Raw genomic sequence first — 23,321 nt, forward strand, 5'->3', positions numbered from 1 at the left:
TTAAGGATTCTGAAACCAACAGTAGGATATCCAAGAAAAAACAACTTCAAAACCAAACTACAGCTTATATTTTTATAGCCATCTATAATTCATTTTAAAAAATATCTATTCCTGTGTTGAGTCATATCAAATGGAGTGCTCATGACTGTATATTCTTCACTGCTAGAGTTTCCCTTGTTGTTGTTATAACTAAAGAAAAATATTTATTTTTACCAATGAAAATTTGTAAGATTTAAGATTTGTTTTTTAGCCCTAAAGGGCCAAAGACCCTGACGAAAAAAACTAGTATTAATTTTATGATTTTTGTGTTAATATTCATTAAAAATTGTCAGTTTTACGAAGCTATAAATGATTAAGAACCAGTTTTAATCCATCGGATATTACTCGGTTTCGAAGGCCATGCTGGAAAAATTATTATTGGATTTAATAAATGTTGATATGCATTTCCAATTGTATATGTCGACTCATTAAATTCGAAATTTAGTCAAATGATTCATACTTTTTTCTGGTGACTTCATGTAAATTGCATTAGTAAGAATAGACAATTAATTATCGCTTTTCTCATAATGAAATTATGACCATATAAAGTACAACGTTTAGCTCTATAAAAAAAACAGTTCAAAGTAAATAAAAGAAATCACAATAAGTAGTAGAATGACTGTCAGAAAAAGTATGTTTACTACCTGGAAGGATTCTGGAAAAGTCCATGGGAATCACTGCCACCCCCAACACCAGGATGGGAACCAAACCCTTGGTCAGCGGATCCATTCAATCCTTCATTGAGTAGGTCATTGTTCCTGGCCACAGAAAGGTGGCTGAAGGAGGACACGTAGGACATGGAGCGGGTCATCTTTACCTGTCCGCTAGTGGGTTCAACCTATATCAAAGTAATTCCTGCAGTGAAAATTTATCAAACTAAGAATGACAGAGAGAGGAGAGAGAGAGAGGGAGAGAGAGAGAAAGAGAGAGAGAGAGAGAGAGAGAGAGAGAGAGATATGGAGAGATAGAGAGAGAGAAAAAAAGAGTAAGAGAGAGTGAGAGAGAGTGAGAAGAGTAAGAGCGAGAGAGAGTGAGAGAGAAATGGAGTGAAGAGAGAGATAGTAGGAAAGTGAGAGAGAGAGAGAGAGTGAGAGAAAAAGAATGAAAGAAAGAAAAACAAAGAAAGAGATAGATAAATGATAAATTGAAACACTGCTTAAATTGGTTCATATTAATAATACTTTCAATATTAAGTGAAAAAAGATATAGTGGGAAAAAGAGAGAGAGCGAGAGAAATGGAGTGAAGAGAGAGATAGTAGGAAAGAGAGAGAGAGAGAGTGAGAGAAAAAGAATGAAAGAAAGAAAAACAAAGAAAGAGATAGATAAATAATAAATTGAAACACTGCTTAAATTGGTTCATACTAATAGTACTTTCAATATTAATAACACTAAATTGATATTTAAACAAATTAATTTTATTTAGATAGAAATCCCACCTGTGCGCGTGACGTCATATGTAAATTTTGTGAATGATGTCTTGCAACTCTGACCGGTGGCGAGGGAGTCTGCCCCAAAGATATACGGCGCGCCTGGTCGAGCAGCGACTCTTGACGCTGCAGATTTGAAGTTTGTGTGTTGAGCGGCTGGTGCTGCAGCGCATTTCCAGAACCGGTTCCGTACAACAACGACAGCTGACTGGAGCTGCGATCCAAAGGGGATAATCTGATTGGTTGGGACACAGCGGCCGCCATGTTGTTTCCGTTTCCGCCATTTTGTTGCAACTGTACAGTGCTCAAATCGGCCAGTGACTTATAGGGTTTGTTGCGGCGTAGCGTTTCGCGGGGCGCCGGTATGGGATGACCGGGTGGGGCTGAGCCAGATTTACGTTGCGGCGGTGTCGAAGGTAACGGGATCGAGTCAGAGGAATTAGCCAGAGAAAACATGGAGGAATGATGGCTTAGGCGGTTCATAGAGTTATCAGATTCGCCGCCGTTATGATGGTGACTCTGATGTTGAAAATGGCGGTTGCCGTGATTTAACGATTCAATGCTATCATGGCGGGAAATGACAGGCGGGGAATGATTATAAACTGAATGTGGCGGCGTATCGTTGCCGTTATTCCATTTAGACGCTAATGGGTGGTTGGAAATGGCGTATTTTATGCCAAGGTGTGTAGGGGGCGGGTTGCGCCCCGAGTCTGAATCATCGCCCGGGGCAATGTGACTTATCCCGTGCATCTTATACCGGCGCGCCAACGGTGGGTGGTTGTCACTCGAGGCGGCGTTGGTCCGTTTGTTGTTAGCCTTCTGGAATATTTTCTCTATTTGACTTTGTACGGCGGTTCGCGCTTCATCAAAGGATTTCTCTCTGTCCAATTTTCTGAAAAATATCTTTGATAAAGCATCAATTAATCTAATCCTATCTTTTGGACTATATTGTACCCATTATATCCTAACCAAAGGTAAAACACACACGAAAAACTAACCACCTCCCCTTTTTTCAATTTATTTGCATTAAGGGGGAAGGGTTCTTTAGTCGTTAGGTAATTAGAGGAAAGCAACCTTTCGATTTTGCACCTGCGGGAAATACTTATATTTACTTACCTAAATGATTCCACTTCTCTCAATATGTGAAGGAATATGAGAATGACCTAACCCCTGCGGAAATACAAAGATAAACTTACCTAAAAGATTCCACCTCTCTCTCAATATGTGAAGGAATATAAGAATGACCTAACCCCTGCGGAAATACAAAGATAAACTTACCTAAAAGATTCCACCTCTCTCTCAATATGTGAAGGAATATAAGAATGACCTAACCCATGCGGAAATACAAAGATAAACTTACCTAAATGATTCCACCTCTCTCTCATGATGTGAAGGAATATGGGACCTCTGCACTTGACCTGGATCTAAATTAAATAAGTATCACAATTCATTTAATCAACACGGCTCTTATATCATTGAAAAAAATGATTCATTAGAATACAGATATCTTAAGGAATAGGACAATGGATGATACATTGATTTTAAAAACTACCTCTTCTGGAGATTAAAATTACAAATTGAAATGTTTGAAAGTTTGAACTTAGTTTTTTGAAGTAACCATAACCAAGCAAGATGCAATGAAAGTCCCCAAAGTTTTGAAGCCCTCCATGCTTTTACTAAAGTAGCTGGATTTAGGTTAAATAAGATTTCGCTGATCTGTAAACAATTTGCAGTTCTGAGCAGGTTTTAGGCTATTTTGTTCTTTGTTAAATTTTAATACTTTAATAATGGGAAAAAAACTACTTAAATGTGTGTTATGAAATTTTGATTAAAACAATTATAAAATGCACCACATTAATAACCAGTTACAAAATTGAATCATTTATAAATTTGTATCATCATAATTACAGTAAAAAGAGTAATTAATTAACAAGTGTACTAGCTAATCTGCAAGGATAAGCCAAAGGACGATTTTTTCATCTTGGCTTCGAAACCTATAAATATCCGCTGGATTAGAACCGGTCCTTAGCCGTACTTAAAAATCATGAATAGCATCGTATTACAGACAATTTTCCATACATATGAAAAGAAAATCGAGGCTAACAAAACTCGATTTAATCTTATTTAAATTTTCTTAATTAATTTAAATTCCAATGACCAATCCATGCATTCCTGGCTGGCTATGAACACTGCACATTAAGATATATAAGTTTTCCGGAATTTTAAAGTTAGGGGGAGATTTGAAATCTGCGTCAAATTTTAAGGATTTCTTATAAAATTCGTTTTTTCTATAATTCTTTATCTAAGAGCGGAAATGCATTTTAAGTTAATTAATTTTGACCAATAGGATAGGTGGATTTTAAACTACCTGCGCTCTAATTGGTTGAATGATGTACGACATCCAATCAGAGCGCAGATTTTTTAAATCCACCAATCACAGATGCCAAAATTAATTAACTTAAAATGCATTTCCGCTTTTAGATAAAGAATTATAGAAAAAACGAATTTTATAAATAATCCTTAAAATTTAATGCAGATTTCAAATCTCCCCCTAACTTTAAAATTCCGGAAAACTTATACATCTTACTGCACATGGTCTGTGAGAAAATGAATTTAAATATAACTAACAATAAAAAGACCAAATTTCTAAGCCCAAAGCTCATTAAATGATATAGAGGGCTGTTAAATAAAGTCTAAAAGCATTATTATAATGGGTTATCATTTATACACATTTGTAATTAAAAACAGTTATGTCTATAAAATTTAGTAGGTTAATCTGAAAATCTTTCAATAAAGTAGAATTTCTGTTTAGAAGAGGTTTCATTATGCTTACGGGGGGGGGGGAGCCCTAACCCTACGGGTTCTTTACCTGCCTTTACCTATCGTGCACTAACCCGGCAGGGTACCTTGTACCCAATATAACCTAATCTAACATGACTTAATTGAAAAAACACGAAAATCTTAACCCCCCCCCCCCCCCCCCAATCACATTTTCAATTACTATCAACTATGAAATGCATTTTATCGGAAACTGCCGAAGAGACTTGCGATGTTAGCTTACAATAAATGTTATTGAAATAACTGAACAATAATTTTCAATTTTAAGGAAGCTTTATTTTTTCTGGAAGCAACACTTTCAAAACAAATAAGAAAAAAATACAAAAGAATAGAAAAATAATATTAACTTTTTAGCATTTTCAGATCAATCTTAACGTGTTAAGTTTAAGTCAGTGTAAACAAGAATGACAAGAACATTAACATGACAAATATGAAATAAAACTAGTTATTTATTGCATCGTATTATAGACAGGTATACGCGGATATGAAAATGAAACTCATACGATTAAAACCAGTTTTGTTAACTCCGAGAGACCGAAGGCCCGGTCTAACAAAACTGGAATTAATTTTATAATTTTCATTTGAATATTCAAAGAAATTTGTCTGTACTAATCATGCTATACATGATTTTTCAGTACGGCTGAGAAACTGTTCTAATTTAGCGGATATTAATCGGTTTCGAAGCCATACTGGAATATACAAAAAAAAATTAAATATCTAAGAAAGAATTTCATATTAAACTGAAATTATTCAAAAGTTTTAATATCCAGAACTTAATGCAAACTAACCTAACAGGGGCGTCCAAGCTTTTTATTTTGGGGGGGGTAAAATTTTTTTAAGGGGGGTAATTCGGTTTTGGGGGGGGGTAAAATGGCGCGCGAAGCGCGCCGCAAATTTTTTTTACCCCCCCCAAAATTTTTACCCCGGGGGTAAAATTTGCTTGGGGGGGGGTAATTACCCCCCCCTGAAATCTGTTGGCAGGGGTAAAATTTGTTTACCCCCCCCCCAAAATTTACCCCCGGGGTAAAATTTTTGGGGGGGGTAAGTTAAATTTATAAAAAATTTAGAATTAAAAATGCGCGCGAAGCGCGCAAAAATTTTTTTTGTTAGAGATTTTCTATTTTGGGGGGGGTAAATACCCCTTCCTAAATGGTTGGGGGTTACCCTTACCCCCAGGGTAAGGGTAAATTTTAAATGGGGGGGGGTAATCGCCCCATTACCCCCCCCCCCCTTGGACGCCTATGTAACCTAACCTAAAGCAATGAACAAAATGAAAAATTATCCCATCCCCCTTATTTTCAATCTTTTTTTAAATAGGGAGGGGGATTCTGTGCTTAACTATGTACGCCTAATTTTTTTGTAATATTTTCAAGGGTAAAAATTTTACTAGTAAGGAAAGCTAAGATTTAAAGAATACACTGTGCATGTCAAAAAAATGTGACTTGTTTCATATTTAATTGAAACTGATATAATGTCTAGGATTAACCTTGGATGGCTATTATTATAATTGTCAATTGATTTTTAGTTAGTTAAAGCACAGTCAGGAATACAGAGATATGTAAATAGAATAAAATATGTTTTGAGATATTGTTGTTCATAGAAGATTTTTAAAAGTAACAGGGTGTTCGTTTGTCTGTAGTTAAGGATCTCGTTATTCGAAAAACAAATATGGAACTTCTTTACAGTGAAGCTTTCTATATGACTAGGAAAGAGTTACAACTATTTTCTATCTACCTCGACCTAAAAGATGATTCGCCCTAAAAAAAGGTTAACTCAACCCCCCCCCCTCTCCCAAACAAAAGAAAACTTAATTAATTTTGGAAATTGAGAGTACTTCATCCTTCCGTCTCATTAATCGCTGAACCGAAATGGACCTTCTTTCTTTCCAATGACTTTACATATCCTTACATTGTATGTGTAAAACTACAAGATTGATGACAAGTATATATTTTTATACGCTTCATTGGTCACCGTGTCTTACAAATTTTGGCGGTTTCCTTCAAAGTTCCTAGTCGAACACACAAAACACCCTTATTTTAAAAAATGAAAATAAAATATGGAAGGGTTGTAGTAGTAAGACATGTCGGGAACTGGGAGTGGGCAGCCCTCAGGGTTAAGGCAGGACAAATGGGGGAGGGGTTGAGGGTTCAGTGTTCCATAAGCACTATTAGGGAAAATACCAAAAATTTTCTTTTCATTTTGTTTGATTTCTTCAAGGTGTAAGCAAATTGTTTTCGTTTTGTAACCTTTTTTTCTTGAAGTGAAAGGGTCTAAAACTTGATATGATCCAAATAAAGCTTTCCTGCCATTTAAAAAGATGAAGAAGGTTGGATTTGTCGCGTCAAATTAAATCTTAAGACATACAAACCTCATATAACGTCTGAAATTTTTTTCTGATATTTTCAGCAAATTAAAAAATAAAAATCTTGTTAAAAAATAGGCAAGATAAGCAAAAAGACTCAAAAATAACAAGTACAATTGTTTTTATTTAAGGTTTCAAAAGTAACTCCACTGTTTTGGAGGCTTTGTGGCGGTTAGCGAGATCTTTCGGTACAGACAGACACACCGACAAACATTTTGCTAATTTTAAAAGAAGGAAAAACACAAATAACAATTAGATAGTAATACATATTTTGTTTTGAAAAAGTTATGTAAAATGGGCATTTTCATAAAAAAAACCTAAATTAAGTGTATGTTTTTGATTGAATATTCTTATAAAACAATTTATCATTATTTTCAATGATAAAGTGAGAAACTAATTTTGGCTTATTTTTTAATTAATTATGAAAAGCTAAAAAATTTTATGAAAAAAAGTTGTGTTAATAATAGTTATTTATTGCATCGTATTAAATACATCATTCCGCGGATATTAAAATGAAAAATTCTAAGAACAAATAAGTTGTTAGCTCAACAAAACTTGTATTAATCTTATAATTTTTATTTAAATATTCGTAGAAAATTGTTTGTAACACGATGATTTTTCAGTATGACTGCGAACCAGTTCTAATCAAGTGGATATTAATCGGTTTCGAAGCCATACTGGAACCATAGTTGCTCAATATTTACTCACCTGAAATAATTCTTTCAATTTGATCTTGAAATTGTTTGGCCAAAGCTTCCACTGTTTTCTTCTCTCCTAACTTTCTGGCCTAAATAACGTGTATTATGACAGGTATGATAACATACATAAGGGGCGAAGCACAGAAGGTGATAAATATAGAGATTCCTTTATATCATTTTTTGCGAAGAATGGGGGTAATTTTTTCTAGGGGCGATTTATCTTGGGAGGGTGGTGGTAACCTCCCCCAAAAAAGTTATTAACCTTCCGGGACCAATGAGAAACTACCCTGGATGGTGAGATCCTTGGGTACAGACAAACAGACAAGCAAACAGACATCTTGTTACGTTATTATAAGGATTGTTTAAAGAACGTGTCCTAACTTTTGTAATTTTTTTAAAAATAGCTAGTCGGTGCTTTTAGTTAGTAGTAGATGTAAAATAAACCATAGAATTTAGATATGCAATCGATTTTTTTCGTAGACGGTGAAGACCTATTATTTTTAATATAGGAGTAGAACTCTAAAATTGTGTATGGCAGTTGCTCTAATACATTACATATCCACGTTATACCCCATTAAAGCAACTGCTATGCCAAATTTTAGAGTTCTACTTCTATTTTGAATTCTTATAACTCACACATTTACGGAATTGAGCACAACCTACCTCCCCCTTTTATGTTCTCAATATTAGTTTTAGAGTAGACGTATTTTTAAAGTTAGTCTACCCTGTGGTAGCAGAACAGTATTTTTAGCAAATATATATTTAATGAATATGCTTTAGTATGCCAAAACTATTAATTTCTTATATGCATAATTTATTGCAGAAAGAGTATTTAATATTTCATTATAACAAGGATGGCAACATTAAAGTAAGGAATAAATCGTTAAATTCTTCACAAAAAATTTAGATTGTTATTTTTATAGAAACTGAGCTGGTACCCAAAGTTTTATTTTGGTCTGTTTAACAATAAAGTTATCATTTTAAATCTTGATTAGCAAGAAGTGTCATAACTTTACAACCAATACTTAAATTTACAGATGAGGAAATGAGGGATATACATTAATTAATCCATAATTGTCCTATCCCTTACGATTCCTGGGAAGAACCGACATTGTGGTGTTTAAAGTAGCCTTGCTCCTAATAATGATTGATTATTTTAAAGTTTGTTTTAGGGCACAGACTAATAACTTTCTATTCAAATTATTTGCTATTGGTCAGTATTTAAATCATCATAGCAAAGCAGCTAGTTAATAACTATGTCCCATCTTTCTTTCTTATAATACAATTTTAAAATGTCATATTCGATGATTTATTGATAAACAAACAAGATTGGTATATAACTTTTTTAATAACTTATCTTACTTTGTTGCTGTTGCATTTTGTAAATAAAAATGGAAAATCCAGTTGAAAAAATAACAGGATGTTTGTCTGCCTCTGTGTAGCTTAAGATCCTGCTAACCGCTTAACTGTTATGGTTCTTCTTTACAGTGAAGCTCTTAATAGATCCAGGGAAGGTTTAAAACAAAATATGGAAACAAAAAAGAGAGTTTAATTTAGGAGTATAAACCGCATAAAATCAAAAGCTACCGATCACCGATTATCAAAATTAGATTTGAGATTAAGTAATTATAAAAACATTAACCTAAGGGATATAAATGGACGCAGGGAAGATATATGGCTAGATTGATTGATAGAGAGATATATTGGTTGCTAGATAGATAGATTTGTTGATAGTTATATAGACAGTTGGATAGTAGGATAGATAGATAGATAGTAAACTAGATAGATGAATAGAAATAGGAAGATTTGTGGATAAATTGATCAGGCTTTTCAATCAAAAGACATTCTCAAGCAAGACCCGTCTATCTTCTTAGCCTTTAGAGCCATTCTTTCTCCCTAAGTTACAGAACCATTTTGCAGACTTCCCTTATCTGATTTTAAACAAAATAAGTACTATACCCCTAGATGCCTCTAATGGACCTTAAGGGCGTGGGGGGGGGGACGTTTCCCCCCCCCCAAAAAAATTTCCATTGTAATAAAAGTTTTTAATTTTTTTTGGTTAGGTAATTTTTTCTAGGGGCAATTTCTCTTAGGAAAGTGGTGGTACCTTCCCTTCAAATAGTTATAAACCTTCCCAGTACCTATGACAAGATACCCTATAAAGGTGAACCATATCGGTTCAGTGGTTAGTGAGATCCTTGGCTAAAAATGGTTAATGAGAACTTTAAGACAAAGGAACTATAAATCAAAAGTACCTGATAAATGCTGGCTAAACTTGGAGTTTTGGAAACAGATTTCATCTCAATAGTAAACTCAGATTCCTGAACAAAATTATAAAATTTTAAAATTTCTAAAAATGTTTAAACTAGTATGACATCATCCATAAGTAGCGAAGCACAAAAAAATCATTGATTGACAAACGGACAAAGAATTAAAGTGCAAATGTTAGAAAAAGAGAAGATTGAAATGAAGGACTTAAGAAAAGAATTTAAAAAAAACTAGGGACCAACATATTAGGAAGGCTGTATAGTTGAAGCTCATAGAACAAGAAATATCTTCACTAAAAAAAATATTGTTTAGATAGCGTTACGGAATGACGAATGATGGACAGATAAAGTGAATTATATGATAAATCGTTTCTGAATGTTGAAAATTATTGAATAATTAATAATTACACCGGAAGCAACAAGGGAAACTTTTATCCAAAGCAAAGCAAGTATAATTTTGTCCATAGTTAGCGAATAAATAATAAAACTTTTTAAAACAATTAAGTTTCACCAAGAAAGTCCAAGCTTTTCTGGGGGGGGGGGCAGGGTTGATATAACACTTACATATGGGGGTAATTTAGATTACTTTCCCTAATTTGTTTTCTTGGGGTGGAGTGTAAAATTATGGCTTTTTTAAACTAAGGGTTTTAACGTTTTTTTTTATATATATATTAGAGCAATATCAATTTTTTAAAATTTGTCATAATCGTTCAATTAAAAGAGATATTTCATATTTCTAATCGTCAGGTAATGACCGTAGCAAGAATAGTACTACGATTGTTATAAAGTTTGTGCGCAACTAAAAAAATGAATGATTTTTTACATATTAATTAAAATATAATTTTTAACAATAATTATAGTGTTAAATGAGAAATCAACAGTTATCAATTTCTTAGTGTAAGATAGTCGTATCGCACCATATTCCGCGGATATTACAATGAAAAATTTAAAAATTGAAACCAGTTTAGTCATCCCCGATATACAAAACTGGTAATTATTTTATGATTTTTATTTTAATATTCGTGGAAAATTAAATGTAATACATGATTTTTCCTTATGGCTGAGAAACCGTTCTTATCAAGCAAACATAAATCGGTTTCGAAGTTACTAAAAAACATGTTAACAAGGATGACAACATTCTTAAGTAACGAAGTATAACATAAGGGTTTATGAGAATCTTCACAAAAAAACAGCAATCTTTCTAGGTGTAGTAGTTTAACAGAGTTATGAAACTACTCCTCTATATATATGTATATATATATATATATATATACATATATATATATATATACAGGGTGCGCCACATATCCTCGGACTTTCTTTAAACGGCCATAGCGTCAAAACTACTTGACCAATCAGGACGTTTGACCCCACTATAAAAAGCTTAGGTAATAAGCTTTTAGCACAAAAAAATCTTTGGACGGAGATAGGCTCGTACTCCGAGCTGGCCGCGCTTATGTTCAACAAGGCAGATTCGAGTTGCGCCGGTGGTATAATCTGGATTCTCGACTAGGGCCCAATAAATCCAACCTCAGCCCATATGTAGATGAGGTAGAGTTATGCAACTTGCTGGGGATATTGTTAGATATATAAGTAAGACACTAGAAAAGACTAGAGCTCTTTATCTAAAATGGCTTGGCTGTAGTACTCCGGCAAAGTGAAACGTGACAGATTTAGAGATGTCAAAAACGTCAAAAATCGTGTAAAATCGTGAAAATTTCTCGGTTCTCGACTTTAGAGACTCATAGGAACTTAAAAACTCATTTTAGACTATGGATTGCGCTGACAACCCTATTTGAATCTTTATGCCATTTCTAAAAAGGTATAGAAAGTCGTTCTAGCTCAACTGTGGTCTAAATAAAGGCCTCCGTGTCAAATGGTAGCTTGAAAGTTAGGTGAATTAGGATCCTGCGGTTAATCACATTCCTAAGGAAATGGGGCCTCCCAGCAGCCCGATCTTAATTCAATGGACTTTTGGGCCTAGGGCTACTTTGAAGCATGCACCAATAGACGTGCCCATGCCACAAAGACCTCCCTCATTGCCACTATCAAGGAGAACTTCGCCATCCTGAACAGGTACATTTTGACCTGGGCCTGCCGGCGGTTTAGGAGGCGGATAAAGGCGGTGATTGATGCTGGCGGCGATTTTAATCAATAATCTAATAATCATATACCTAGTTTGCTTCCCAGTTTTTAAAATTTAATAAAACCTTTAAAATTGACGATTTTATGTTCATTTGTTTACAATTTAGAAAAAGTCCGAGGATATGTGGCGCACCCTGTATATATATATAGATAGATAGATAGATAGATAGATAGATAGATAGATAGATAGATAGATAGATAGATAGATAGATAGATAGATAGATAGATAGATAGATAGATAGATAGATAGATAGATAGATAGATAGATAGATAGATAGATAGATAGATAGATAGATAGATAGATAGATAGATAGATAGATAGATAGATAGATAGATAGATAGATAGATAGATAGATAGATAGATTGATAGATAGATAGATAGATAGATAGATAGATAGATAGATAGATAGATAGATAGATAGATAGATAGTTAGATAGATAGTTAGATAGATAGAGAGAGTGAGAGAAAGAGATAGAGAGAGAGAGAGAGAGAGAGAGAGAGAGTGAGAGAGAAAGAGAGAGAGAGAGAGAGAGAGAGTGAGAGAGAAAGAGAGAGAGATAGAGAGAGAGAATACACCCCCCCCCCCCCCCAATTACCTCAAGTGCCCCAGAGGCCTCTAGTATATTAACAGTGAGAGAGATAGTTTAAGATAGAGAAAGAAAAAATACTAAGTGATATACGGTTAGAACTATATGTGGAGAAGATGTTCTACTACAAGATAAAAGAGGGCTAATCACTTATAAATAACCCTTTTTATTACTAACCTAGGGCATCTTTATTAACAACACATTTACAGGGATAAGTAAATGAAAAATTAGTTTTTTATTGCATTGCATTACAGACAGCTTTCCGCGAAAATTAAAATGAAAAAATATAAGATTAAAACCAGTTCTGTTAGCCTTGTGGGGACGAAAAGCACTATCATAATATAACTTTTTAGTATCAACAAGGAAAATCTTTTACCCATGCCTATATCCCTGATTGCAGTAAGAAATCTGGTAAATGCATCTTAATTGAAGGCTTTTATATGCAGTTATGTTTTGTATATATCTATTTGATCATAAAAAAACCATGATGAATATAAATAGACCAATTTATTACAATTTTATGCAACACATTGCGCAATTTTCTAGAACGAAAATTATACGTCCTTTTCTGTTATGTCAGGCCCTTAGAATTAATATTAGTGGTGGACATCTTTTGACCTATAAACAGGTGCAAATATATATATTAGGTAAATATATAGGACCTCCAAAAGTTAAGATTACATCTACTCTTATTCAAAACAATCAAACATCTCCAAAGGTTTTTAAAATTATCCTCATAAAAAAATAGATTAAAAACTACACATATATAAAAAATTATCATATAAAAAATCGCAAGCAAACAGCTGACCCTAAAAAGACTCCAAAAAGTCGTGAACATATGACTTTGATATTAAATTGATAAATTGGCGTCCAGAACGAAAATATCCATAGATAAGCAGCATGTAATAATCCTAAGCTACGAAAAGGGTAATTTTGTTTATCATCATTGATGATATTCATCAACTAATCTTCCATTAGTTTATTCCAAGATATAATGGGTTGGTCCTAAGCAGCAGTGTATAAACTTTTAAACCAATAATCTTAAAATACAGATATAATCATTGAGCATTAATTATTCGTGTATTGTCTTATTTAAGTGTATTTGAAAATTGATGTATTTCAAAAAAAATGAAAAGATTTTCTTGATATGATTGTTCAATAGCATGCTGCGATTGTTATCAACTAAGAAATTTAAGAGCTACGAATACAAACCTATAGAGATGCAACACATCTACAAAACTGGCCCATACTAACCTTCTTATTATTGGCACATTTGTTAATTTAATCCAATTTAATTGTCATCAACAAACAAATAGTATATTTACCAGGGATTAAAAGGGATAAGACAATGGCTGATACCCAAACATGATACACAAAATTACCCCTTCTGTAGATTGCAATTAGTGGTTGAAACGTTTGGACACTCAACTTGTTGAACTAACCAATCAAATTTCAATAAATGTCCCCAAAGTTGTTATGCCAACTAATAAAAAAAGGTTATTGTAAAACTTTGGGAGCTAGTGTAATAAATAGCCCATTATCCCCTCCCTCCCTGTATCTTTACACACAAAGCTTCTCTCATGTAGGATGTGTCTGTTCATCAGAATGATTGGACGGATAGCTCGGATTTAGGCCAATTAGAATCGTCAATTCGACATCAATATCATTAAGATTCCTCTAAAAATAAACAGCTCTCTTGCGTAAGAGACAAGATGCACATAATGTGATCTCTAGGAATTCGTAAATTAATGTATACCAGCAATTATGATGAACAAAATTACCCCTTCTGTAGACTAAATTTATCAGTGGAAAAGTTTTGACACTTCTAGCTTATCAAGGTACATGAGTACATTTATATGAGTACAATGGATGTAAAATATACGTGGATATTATGACAGGGAAAAAATTGTCGTTAATTTAGAGTGCTAACATGGACATCATTTATTGGTCAGTTCGTTTATCTACTAGAGGGGAGAATATGGGATAAAAGGGGTCGATCGTTATATACGCCAGCTAAAAGTTTCTTTTTATTAGAGTACATATTAATCTAGTGTAAGTTCCAAGTAATAATAAATCCATTATGAGAACTTTATTGGTTAACGGGCCATAATGAAAAAAGTGCTATGAACAAATATTATGAAAAGGCCAATGCCATATTGAACAAACAGCTAATATTAAAAGTAATGGATGAACTTGAACAAACGTCATACCGTTTTTTTAATTCGTATCTTATTTAGCTTTCGGTCTGTCCGTCCTTCCATCTCACCTCAATTGATAGAATTAATTGTAAATTTAGACTATTAGCATTGTCCTATTATTTCAAAGCTTGTATGATAATCATATTTTAAAGCTCTATAGCAATTTTGATGAACAAAGTAAACCTTTTGTGATTTACAATTATTCCTGGCAAATTTTGGACTCTGTTAGTTTGCTAAAAAATATTCAAGATTAAACAAAGTCCCCAATGTTTTAATGCAAACGAATGTTCTTCTTTTCAAAGAATATGCTTATTATTTTTGCATGTGTTGTCTAAGTAGGCCAACGTTGGAATAGCATTGCAAAGCTTCCCTGCAAAGTAAAGCCAATAAAACCCTGCTTTTACATAGATTTTAAGTAATAAGTTTTTACTACTTTGGAGTTTAGGTTTACCATATTACTAATCCTTCGATGATGACAGTATTTAAACATCATCTGGATATAAAATTTATTTTTTTACAAACACAGAAAAAAATATACTTGAAGATCCTTAAAATTACAGGTCTTTTATCCTTGCGGGAGCCCAAATAATTGGCAGTGCTAACAATAACGAATGTAGACTTTAACCAGGGAGGTGTGGGACATTGGACATCGGGATTACACTTGGCCAAAAGTTTTAAAGCACGTTATCTAATTCGTTGGCTCAAAACATACTTTTATTAAATAAATGATTGGTTACTTCAAAACTAGTAGTGCCCAAACTTCTTAAACTACAGAAGGGGTAATTTTGTTTATCATCTTTTGAGATGTACATTAATTTAGCATCTATTGTCTTTTCCCTTTAGATCCCATAGCCTAGCCGAATACCCCTACTATCCATAATGAGTTGAACTACATTTTATGCTATCTCAAAATAATTTAATTTCAAAGATTTCTTAAACTGCCATTTATGTATATCTCTATCCCCGTTTCATGCACATCAAGATAACAAGAGTTGTAATATTCAGGGAATTAAACTTTAAAGGGATAAGACAAAGTCCGATTAATTAATATACATACCATTACCCAATGATGATACGCAACATTACCCATTCTGTAGATTACAATTAGTGATTGAAACATTTGGACACTCTTAAAGAACCAACCAATGAGAAATCGATGAAAGTATCCAAAGTTTCTAAGCAAATGAATAAGAAAAGTTAATTTAAAACTTTGGGGACTAGTGTAATAAACAGCCCAATGTCCCCTCTCTCCCTGTGTAATATCCATTTCAAAGACAACAACACTTTTTTTCAAAATACTTTAGGCAATAGAAGATCTATCTTACCGCTCCAATGGATTTATTCTTTCTTAGATCTTACACCAGATTATAATGTACTCTAATAAAGTGAAACTTGTAGCTGGCTAAAAGAACGACCATTACCATTCCACCCCCTTTACATCCCCTCCCTTCGCATACCTGACCTAAAAACTGACCAATAAGAGTCCTATATTAACGACAATTTTCCTCCTGTCATGCATGATATCCACGTATCCGCTTTTTAGCAAATTGATTTTTAAATTGTCCTTGTTTATTCTTTCTTTGTGTAGCTCTAGAACCTACTTTGTAAAACTGTCTATGATGCAACATTTAAAAATCTTGTAACATTTAACATAAGAGATATTAAATACAAGTATCCATCTTAGTGTGGAGCATGTTCAAAGGAACAGGCTAATTTTAGGCCATATGGTGGAAACTGATTTTTCTGTTCTGTTTAGACGATACAACAAATAAATTTATTTTAGTAATTTTAAAATAATAAATATCACTATGGTTTGTCCGATTGGAGAAAAATAAGTCAAAAATGGCTTGTAAGATTTTAATTAGTTTTGCTTTTCAGGGAACAGTATAGTGTTGTTTTTAGGTATAAGCAATACAATTTAGCTGTAAACAAAAATATAAAGTAATCTTAATCTTTAACAAGTAATTGTTTAAAAAATCAAAGATATAATCATATAATGATTCCAATTTATATAAATCATTAAATTAATATTTGCTGTTGATTTCTGAAAATTCCACTTTTTTACTTGAACGCTGATTTTTATGTTCAGCTAGAACCAAATGCCTTCTCTTCAATGTTCTACATATTATTTGCCATTAGAAATTTAATCGTAATATTTTTCGACGTTTTTTGATATTTAACGTATAATTTGCGATTTAAATTTTATTGGAGGTGTATTTGAAGGTCGTAGAAGTGAATGAGAAACAGTGGGGTGTAAAAGGTAGGTGAAGCCTCTTGGAAAAGAAGGGGGAGGGGTGAGTACACCATTCTACGGTTCTACTCCTGGTGTAAAATTGACTCAAAAAAACTAGAAAAATCATCCCTGGAACTCGTTCACCCTATATTCCTAAATTTTAAAATGCCACTATATACAAGAATTAAATTTAAGGGTTCTTAAATTGTTTATTACACAAATGTCACAATAAAGTTTTTATCTATGAAATGATATTTTTTAGAGAAAAAATTGTTAAAACCCGCCATTTCCTAACAAATTTTTTTGTCTGCTATATTAAAAACTAACTCAGCGAGTTAGCGGCAATGATACGCTAGTAAACAAAGTCAGTCAGAACCTGCTAAATTCCTGCACATTCCCTTTAAGCCAGTACCCAAAGTCTGAGACTCCTCAAAATTGAATATTCGATCCATTGTCCCCTCCCTTACTCCCTGCAAAGCTTTACATCGCTTAGACAATTCTAAAATAATAAAATAAGCAATTCTTAAGATTAATAAAATGGAAAGCCAGACATTTTCCAAAGACAAAATCATTTATAAAACGGCCCTACGACAATTTATTTTTGTTCAGACATTAAGTATATAACATAACATCAATAAAAAATAACATTACTCTTTTTACTCTTTTACACTTTTTGTTCGAATAACAAAAATTGAAAATACTTATTGGACAAAAACCTGATAAATCATTCTTCTTGGTTAACAAAATAACCTTAATCTATAATTTAAAATTTCTGTTTTTAAGAAACTTGATGCCCCTAATCACTAAAAAACTTCTTTATTATTCGCATGTCCATCCGTGTGTTCATTATGTAATTTCAATTAGGGGACAATTTCTTGTGTATAATCCCCTGACCAACTCTACAACTTACTTATCCATGTTTCATCAACTGTTATACATCGTATTGTAGACAGTTTTCCGCGGATATAATTGCAAAAAAAGATATAGGAGTGGCCGAAGGCCTGGGCCGACAAAAAAGGACGTATCAATTAATTCTTAGTTTGTTTTTCTTGTAAATACATATGTAATACGATACATAATTTTTCTGTATGGCTTATTTAATATCTCATTTATGAAGACACATTTAAATATAAATCAATGAAATATTAAATTATTGTTCCTAAAGGGTTAAATACAGAAAAAAATGTAAAATTTTCTCATGTAAAATTTGATTGAGTGTAAAATTCCTTATATATGCAGTGATTTATTATTTATTTATTGCATACGTTTTTAATTGCTTTTTTATCAACTTGTGTGGGTTATTATACTTAAGTACAATTTTTTATTTTCTAATCTTTTACTATTTTCATTTGGGGGGGGGGGGGGGGGAATTGGACTATGGATTATACTGGTACGGAAAGTTTTATAGCCTCGTTATCTTATTTGTTTGCTCAAAAACTTTGAATATTTTCAATTTTCAAACTACTAGTGTCCTTCCTTTTCAACCAATAATTCTAATCTAAAGAAATGATAATTTTGTTTATCATCACTGGGGTGTATAATATCAATTACATCAGAATTTTCTTTTTCATCTTTTCTTCCTTTCCTAATGTTTTATACATCTGGCTTTTTTAGTGTAGGAAATTTCTTTTTCTGTATATTGTCATCCTTGTTAAAATAATATACAGTGAAAATTACCTACTATATTTATGTGTTAAAAGAAAATGTATTGCTGTATTACAAAGTAATGCTAATGCATTTTAAGTTGCAGATCTTACAAAATGATTAAAATTCTTTATTCTTATTACCCTTTCAAATTTTTATGTTCTTACTAGAATAGCGTTTTATGTCCACAAAACTAATAATTCATGTTGATCCATATATAAAGAAACAGAAAGTTTATCTGAGTGTGTATGTATAGATCTCATTAACCGATGAACTATGGGATTCTCCTTTATAGGGAGTTTCTTATAGGACCTATAGGTTCTTATATGTATAGATTAGAACTATATTTGGGGAGGGTACAAAATTGATTATGATGAACGGTCCGTTTTCTCTGGTGCTCCTCTAGTGAGTCCTTTAGGGGCGTATTCGCTAGTTAAAAACGAATTAATATTTTGTTGTTGTCCGTTAAACAGCCACCACAACCGATCTTGTTCTCCATTCATAGAAAAGTCTAAGGATAGTTTTTGGCTTTTTAACATAAAGCAAGACGTCGTTTATAGTTAATATTTTAAATATATGTATCAGGTCCCCAACCAATACCAAAGCTATAAATAAAATTACGTGCATCAGATGTGAGAAAACAATTTTCTTATAATTGAATTACAGATCTTGTGGTTAAAGGAGCAAAGCTTTTCTAAACTGCTGTAATATTCTTGACACTTGTCAACGTGTGTGAATGTGTCTATGGGTAAAATACAAAGAAGGAGGGAGGAGACACTAGAACAGTAGATTATTCTGGTACCCCAAGCCAAAAAACCGTTTTCTTATTTGATTTTAAGGCTAAAATACAGATTTAACTTTACATGTAAAGAGGTTAACTCAAAAACAAAATATGAATTTTACATATCATTCAGACATTACAAATTTTTTCAAGCATGTTTGCTATCTTCAATTGAACACAAATAATACATTATTTAAATTGAATAAAATATTTATTTTCTTTTATCAGTAACTAAATGTTTGGATGGATAATGGACGATGAACAAACTTACCTCTTTCTGTAGTTTAAAACTATTGGTTGGAATGTATAATCACTACACGTTTTGAACCAATCAATAAAAGTTTTGTTACAGTACCTAAAGTTTTTAAAACAACAATCAAGATATGGTGTCTATAAAATATTGGACACAATCCTGTAACTTTCAGTACATTGTCCCCTCTCTCCCTCTCTAATAACTATGATTAAAACGTTAAAACTCGGTCAAACTTTATGAAAATTCATTTTAATGTGTAAATTTTATTCAAATATGTAAAAAATGACCACAAAACAAATAACTTGCGACTGCACAAAATGGCCAGAATGATATAATCTGGTCAATTATAGGAATAACCACTGGTTATCGCCCATGGCTATCTGCATAAATATAGATATCAGTTATCAGGGTGTTTAGGGATACATTTACTAACATTTTCTTTGGGTTTGGGCACTCTTATGAGGCTACACTGTTTTTTTTTCAATGTGGCTTTGAAACCGATAAATATACGTTGGATTAGAACCGGTTCTTAGCCATACTTAATAATCATGTATAGCATCGTATCATAGACAATTTTCAATAAAACTGGTTTTATTCTTGATAGTTTTTCATTTTAATAACCGCGAAAAAATGTCTATAGTACGATGCGATAAATAATTATTTCTAAAATGTATCAATTATTGTGTATCACTGTACAACTTATTTCAATGTGTAAGTCGACTATTTAGCATCAGATAAAGTGATCAACTATGACATATTATCGATATGCAAATTCTGAAATTATATGTGATACAATTTTATGTCGACTTTTATCGACATCACGTTATCTTGACGACATTCTCATGTTAATTTTTTAGACAAAAAATAAATTGGGCTATATCCCTCTATTCTTGAAAGTTATTAATTTATTCAAGACAGATATATAAATAAGATTATAGAGATTAATTTCATATTAAAATTTGATCTTCAGAATTTCTCAATTTCAGAGGCTATAGAGAGAAATCTTAATTTATCTATAATACAAAGTACATCGATGTCTATCTGTCTGTCCGTCCGGCACTTTCTTAAAATCTGTGCTGGTTTTAAGCTATTTTCTTAGTGTTTTATATTTAGTATGATGAAAACCCCAACATAAGCGCTGATTATTTAGAGATTATAATTTTAATAGTCCATTTAAAAACATTCTCTCTTTTTTTCAATTTCTATTAATATAAAATCTAAATATCACAACTCGGCATATTTTAGCTTTAAAAAAAATAAAAAGCTTTTCAAGTAAAAATATGTTAGACAGAATAATACATACTAATGTATCTAAAACATTTTTCCAATTATTTTTAAGGCTCATTAACAATGTAAGTCCGCCCATTTAAAAGTATTGCAATAGGAGTGTTCTTGTAATATTACCAATATTTAGTTGCTTCAAAAGTTAAACCAAATCATTCTTTTTTATGGGGGCGAGGAATCTTTTCACTTCAAGTGATAGTCCTTAGGGCATCGTCAATTTTAATTAAATCACCCTTCGTTATAAGATTAATTAACATCAAACAGATAAGAAATCCTTTGATTGTAAGATCTTTGTCTTGAAGTTCTAGCTTAGCATGGTAATATTTTAACCTATTTAATGGCAAAGAAATTCCCCCATACAATCACTATTGGTGTAAAGCACCAAACATAGCATCAATAAAATACTATTTTACGTCTCTGGTATGATTGATATCTACATTGAAATTATTTAAAATATCAAACGTTCTCTATTATAAGTAATAAATCCAAAAATGAAGGTCTAAAAAACAAGGATGACAACACCGATAAGCAGTAAAGTACAACTAATTACTAGAAAATAAAAAAATTCACAAAACAGATCTTTTTGCTTTTTTTTAGCTACATACAACAATAATGTTTGAGATAAAAATGATGTATTAGCATTATTAATTACCAATATAGTTTGGGCGGGGGCTTAAACCATAAAAACTTCACACTATAGTGATTAATTGAGATTAGATTTTCAATTAATTTATTATTAATTTATAGTGAAACTCTTTTAAATCTTTTATCCATAATCATATTTATAATTTATATATATAATTGTTAAAAGCTACTATAACTAGGGCCGGACCGTCCATCCGTCCGGTCGTAACAGATAGCTCTTTTTATTTAATTTATACATGTTAAAATTGTTCTATCGCCATAAAACTTTATAATAGTTACAAGAAAGTCCGTACGTCCATTTAAAACTTGCAATTTTATTAATTTACCACAAATTTTTGTATTAATTATCCTACTTATCTGATTTTTCTCTTTTTACGATAGCCCATGTTACTCAATTTTGAAGAAGAAAAAAACAAATTATGTCCAAAATTGCTTAAACCTACAATTAATGTTCTGCTCATAAAGTTATGACACATTACAAGAGCTTTTATGGATGTTTCCATTTAGAGTTTTATAAAAACAAAATTTTGTTTTCAAATTTTAGCATGTTGCAATTGATCAATGATGTATTTTTTTATATGCTAGTGGAGACGGAACAACGGTGAAATATGTTGCTTCCTGCCTTTAATAAGAACTTTTTTCTTCAAAAATACCAAACAATGAAAGTTGAATATGATTTTTTTGTCATTAAAGAAAATCAATCATTATCATAACATAAAAAGGTCGTGTAAAAAATATCATATTGACATAAAACTACAAAATCCGGAAAACCATTCTAATGATGAAATTTTAAGGGAGAAGAATTAGAAGCCAATTTTATGTACATCCCCATTGATGATAAACACAATTACCCCAACTAAAGATTACAATTGTTTGTAAAGAAATCGACAATGCTTGTTTATACAACTCAATCAAGATTTAACAAAAGTACCCAAAGTTTTAAAGCTAAAGAATAGAAAACGGATTTACAAACTTCAAAAATATTTCCATTACAATGTCACATCCCACCCTGAAATTTAATGACTATAAAAGTTATAATAATGTTATTGGATACCAAGGGTAGGTGGTAAAGGGGTGTTTACCCCCTCTAAACTTTGAAACCGTAAATTTTATTTTTACCTCCCTCAAAAATATATAAAAAAAAACACTAGATTACCCCCTTCCCCCCAACTTTTGAAGCCACTGATTGAAGCCCCACCCCCTCCCATCAAAAAAAGCTTGGACGTCCCTGTAGGATACAATGAAAAATGTTTTCTTACCTGTAATATTTGTCCTGGTATTTCAGGCGGCTGAACTGGGCTTGCCCCGCCGCTGTTCAGGCCAACAGGACTGGCCCCGCCAAATCCATGCCTGCCGCCGGTAGCCTCCGATTGATCGGGCAAATCGCCGATAACGGTCATCTTAAAACTTTTTTCTTCTCACTAAATAATCACTATTAAAAATGTATTACTGACTAACACATCAAACGTTACAGAAACGCCATCGGCGTTGGATAGCCTACGACAAAACGACGTTTGTCTCTGACGGCGGTGAAATCACTTTTTGTTAATTTTATCCTAAATTCCGGTTGATAAGAAACATCTTATTTTTCTGAAATTAAAATGTTATCAACAAAATGCAATCTATACTAAAAAAACATTGAAAAAATAAAAGCAAGGATGACAATGTTTATAAGAAGCATGAATTTATTGCTATAAAACATTTAATTTATTCGAGTAATTATAACTACCATTTAAAAAGGACAAAAGTGAGTTCCTCTACACATGGCATAACATATGTATATGTAGACCCAAACACAAAGTTCACTCACCTTGGAATGTATGCCCTTATTAGTAGAGAAGCTACTCTATTATTCACTTTGTCTGTCCGTCAATCAGTCAGTCAGTTCGTAACGCGATGGGGGGAATGTGCTTTGAATA

The 23,321-nt window shown here is 32.5% G+C and overlaps 1 protein-coding gene across 1 annotated transcript; it reads right to left on the reverse strand.

Moving 5' to 3' along the window:
- Positions 1-89: 89 nt before the first annotated feature.
- Positions 90-22,988, reverse strand: LOC145314847 (uncharacterized). The gene is made up of 7 exons (XM_080154928.1): positions 22,662-22,988; positions 9,620-9,685; positions 7,375-7,453; positions 2,827-2,890; positions 1,476-2,358; positions 684-877; positions 90-189 (listed from the first exon to the last, which is right to left on the reverse strand). Exons 1-7 carry the CDS (start codon positions 22,800-22,802, stop codon positions 90-92), a joined length of 1,527 nt encoding a protein of 508 aa, XP_080011054.1. The 5' UTR covers positions 22,803-22,988.
- Positions 22,989-23,321: the final 333 nt, after the last annotated feature.

Source organism: Acartia tonsa, chromosome 3 (assembly GCF_053477335.1).
Source record: "Acartia tonsa isolate MP-2025a chromosome 3, ASM5347733v1, whole genome shotgun sequence".
NCBI classification, from domain to species: Eukaryota; Metazoa; Arthropoda; class Copepoda; order Calanoida; family Acartiidae; genus Acartia; species Acartia tonsa.

Bases quoted from the DNA above. Each gene is read 5' to 3' on its own strand.
- LOC145314847 (XM_080154928.1), bottom strand. From the start codon at position 22,802: ATGACCGTTATCGGCGATTTGCCCGATCAATCGGAGGCTACCGGCGGC. The intron at 7,454-9,619 runs GTACTTTTGATT...CACGTTATTTAG, and splicing joins GTTTAGCCAGCATTTATCAG to GCCAGAAAGTTAGGAGAGAA. The intron at 2,359-2,826 runs GTAAGTTTATCT...GATATTTTTCAG, and splicing joins AGAGAGGTGGAATCATTTAG to AAAATTGGACAGAGAGAAAT.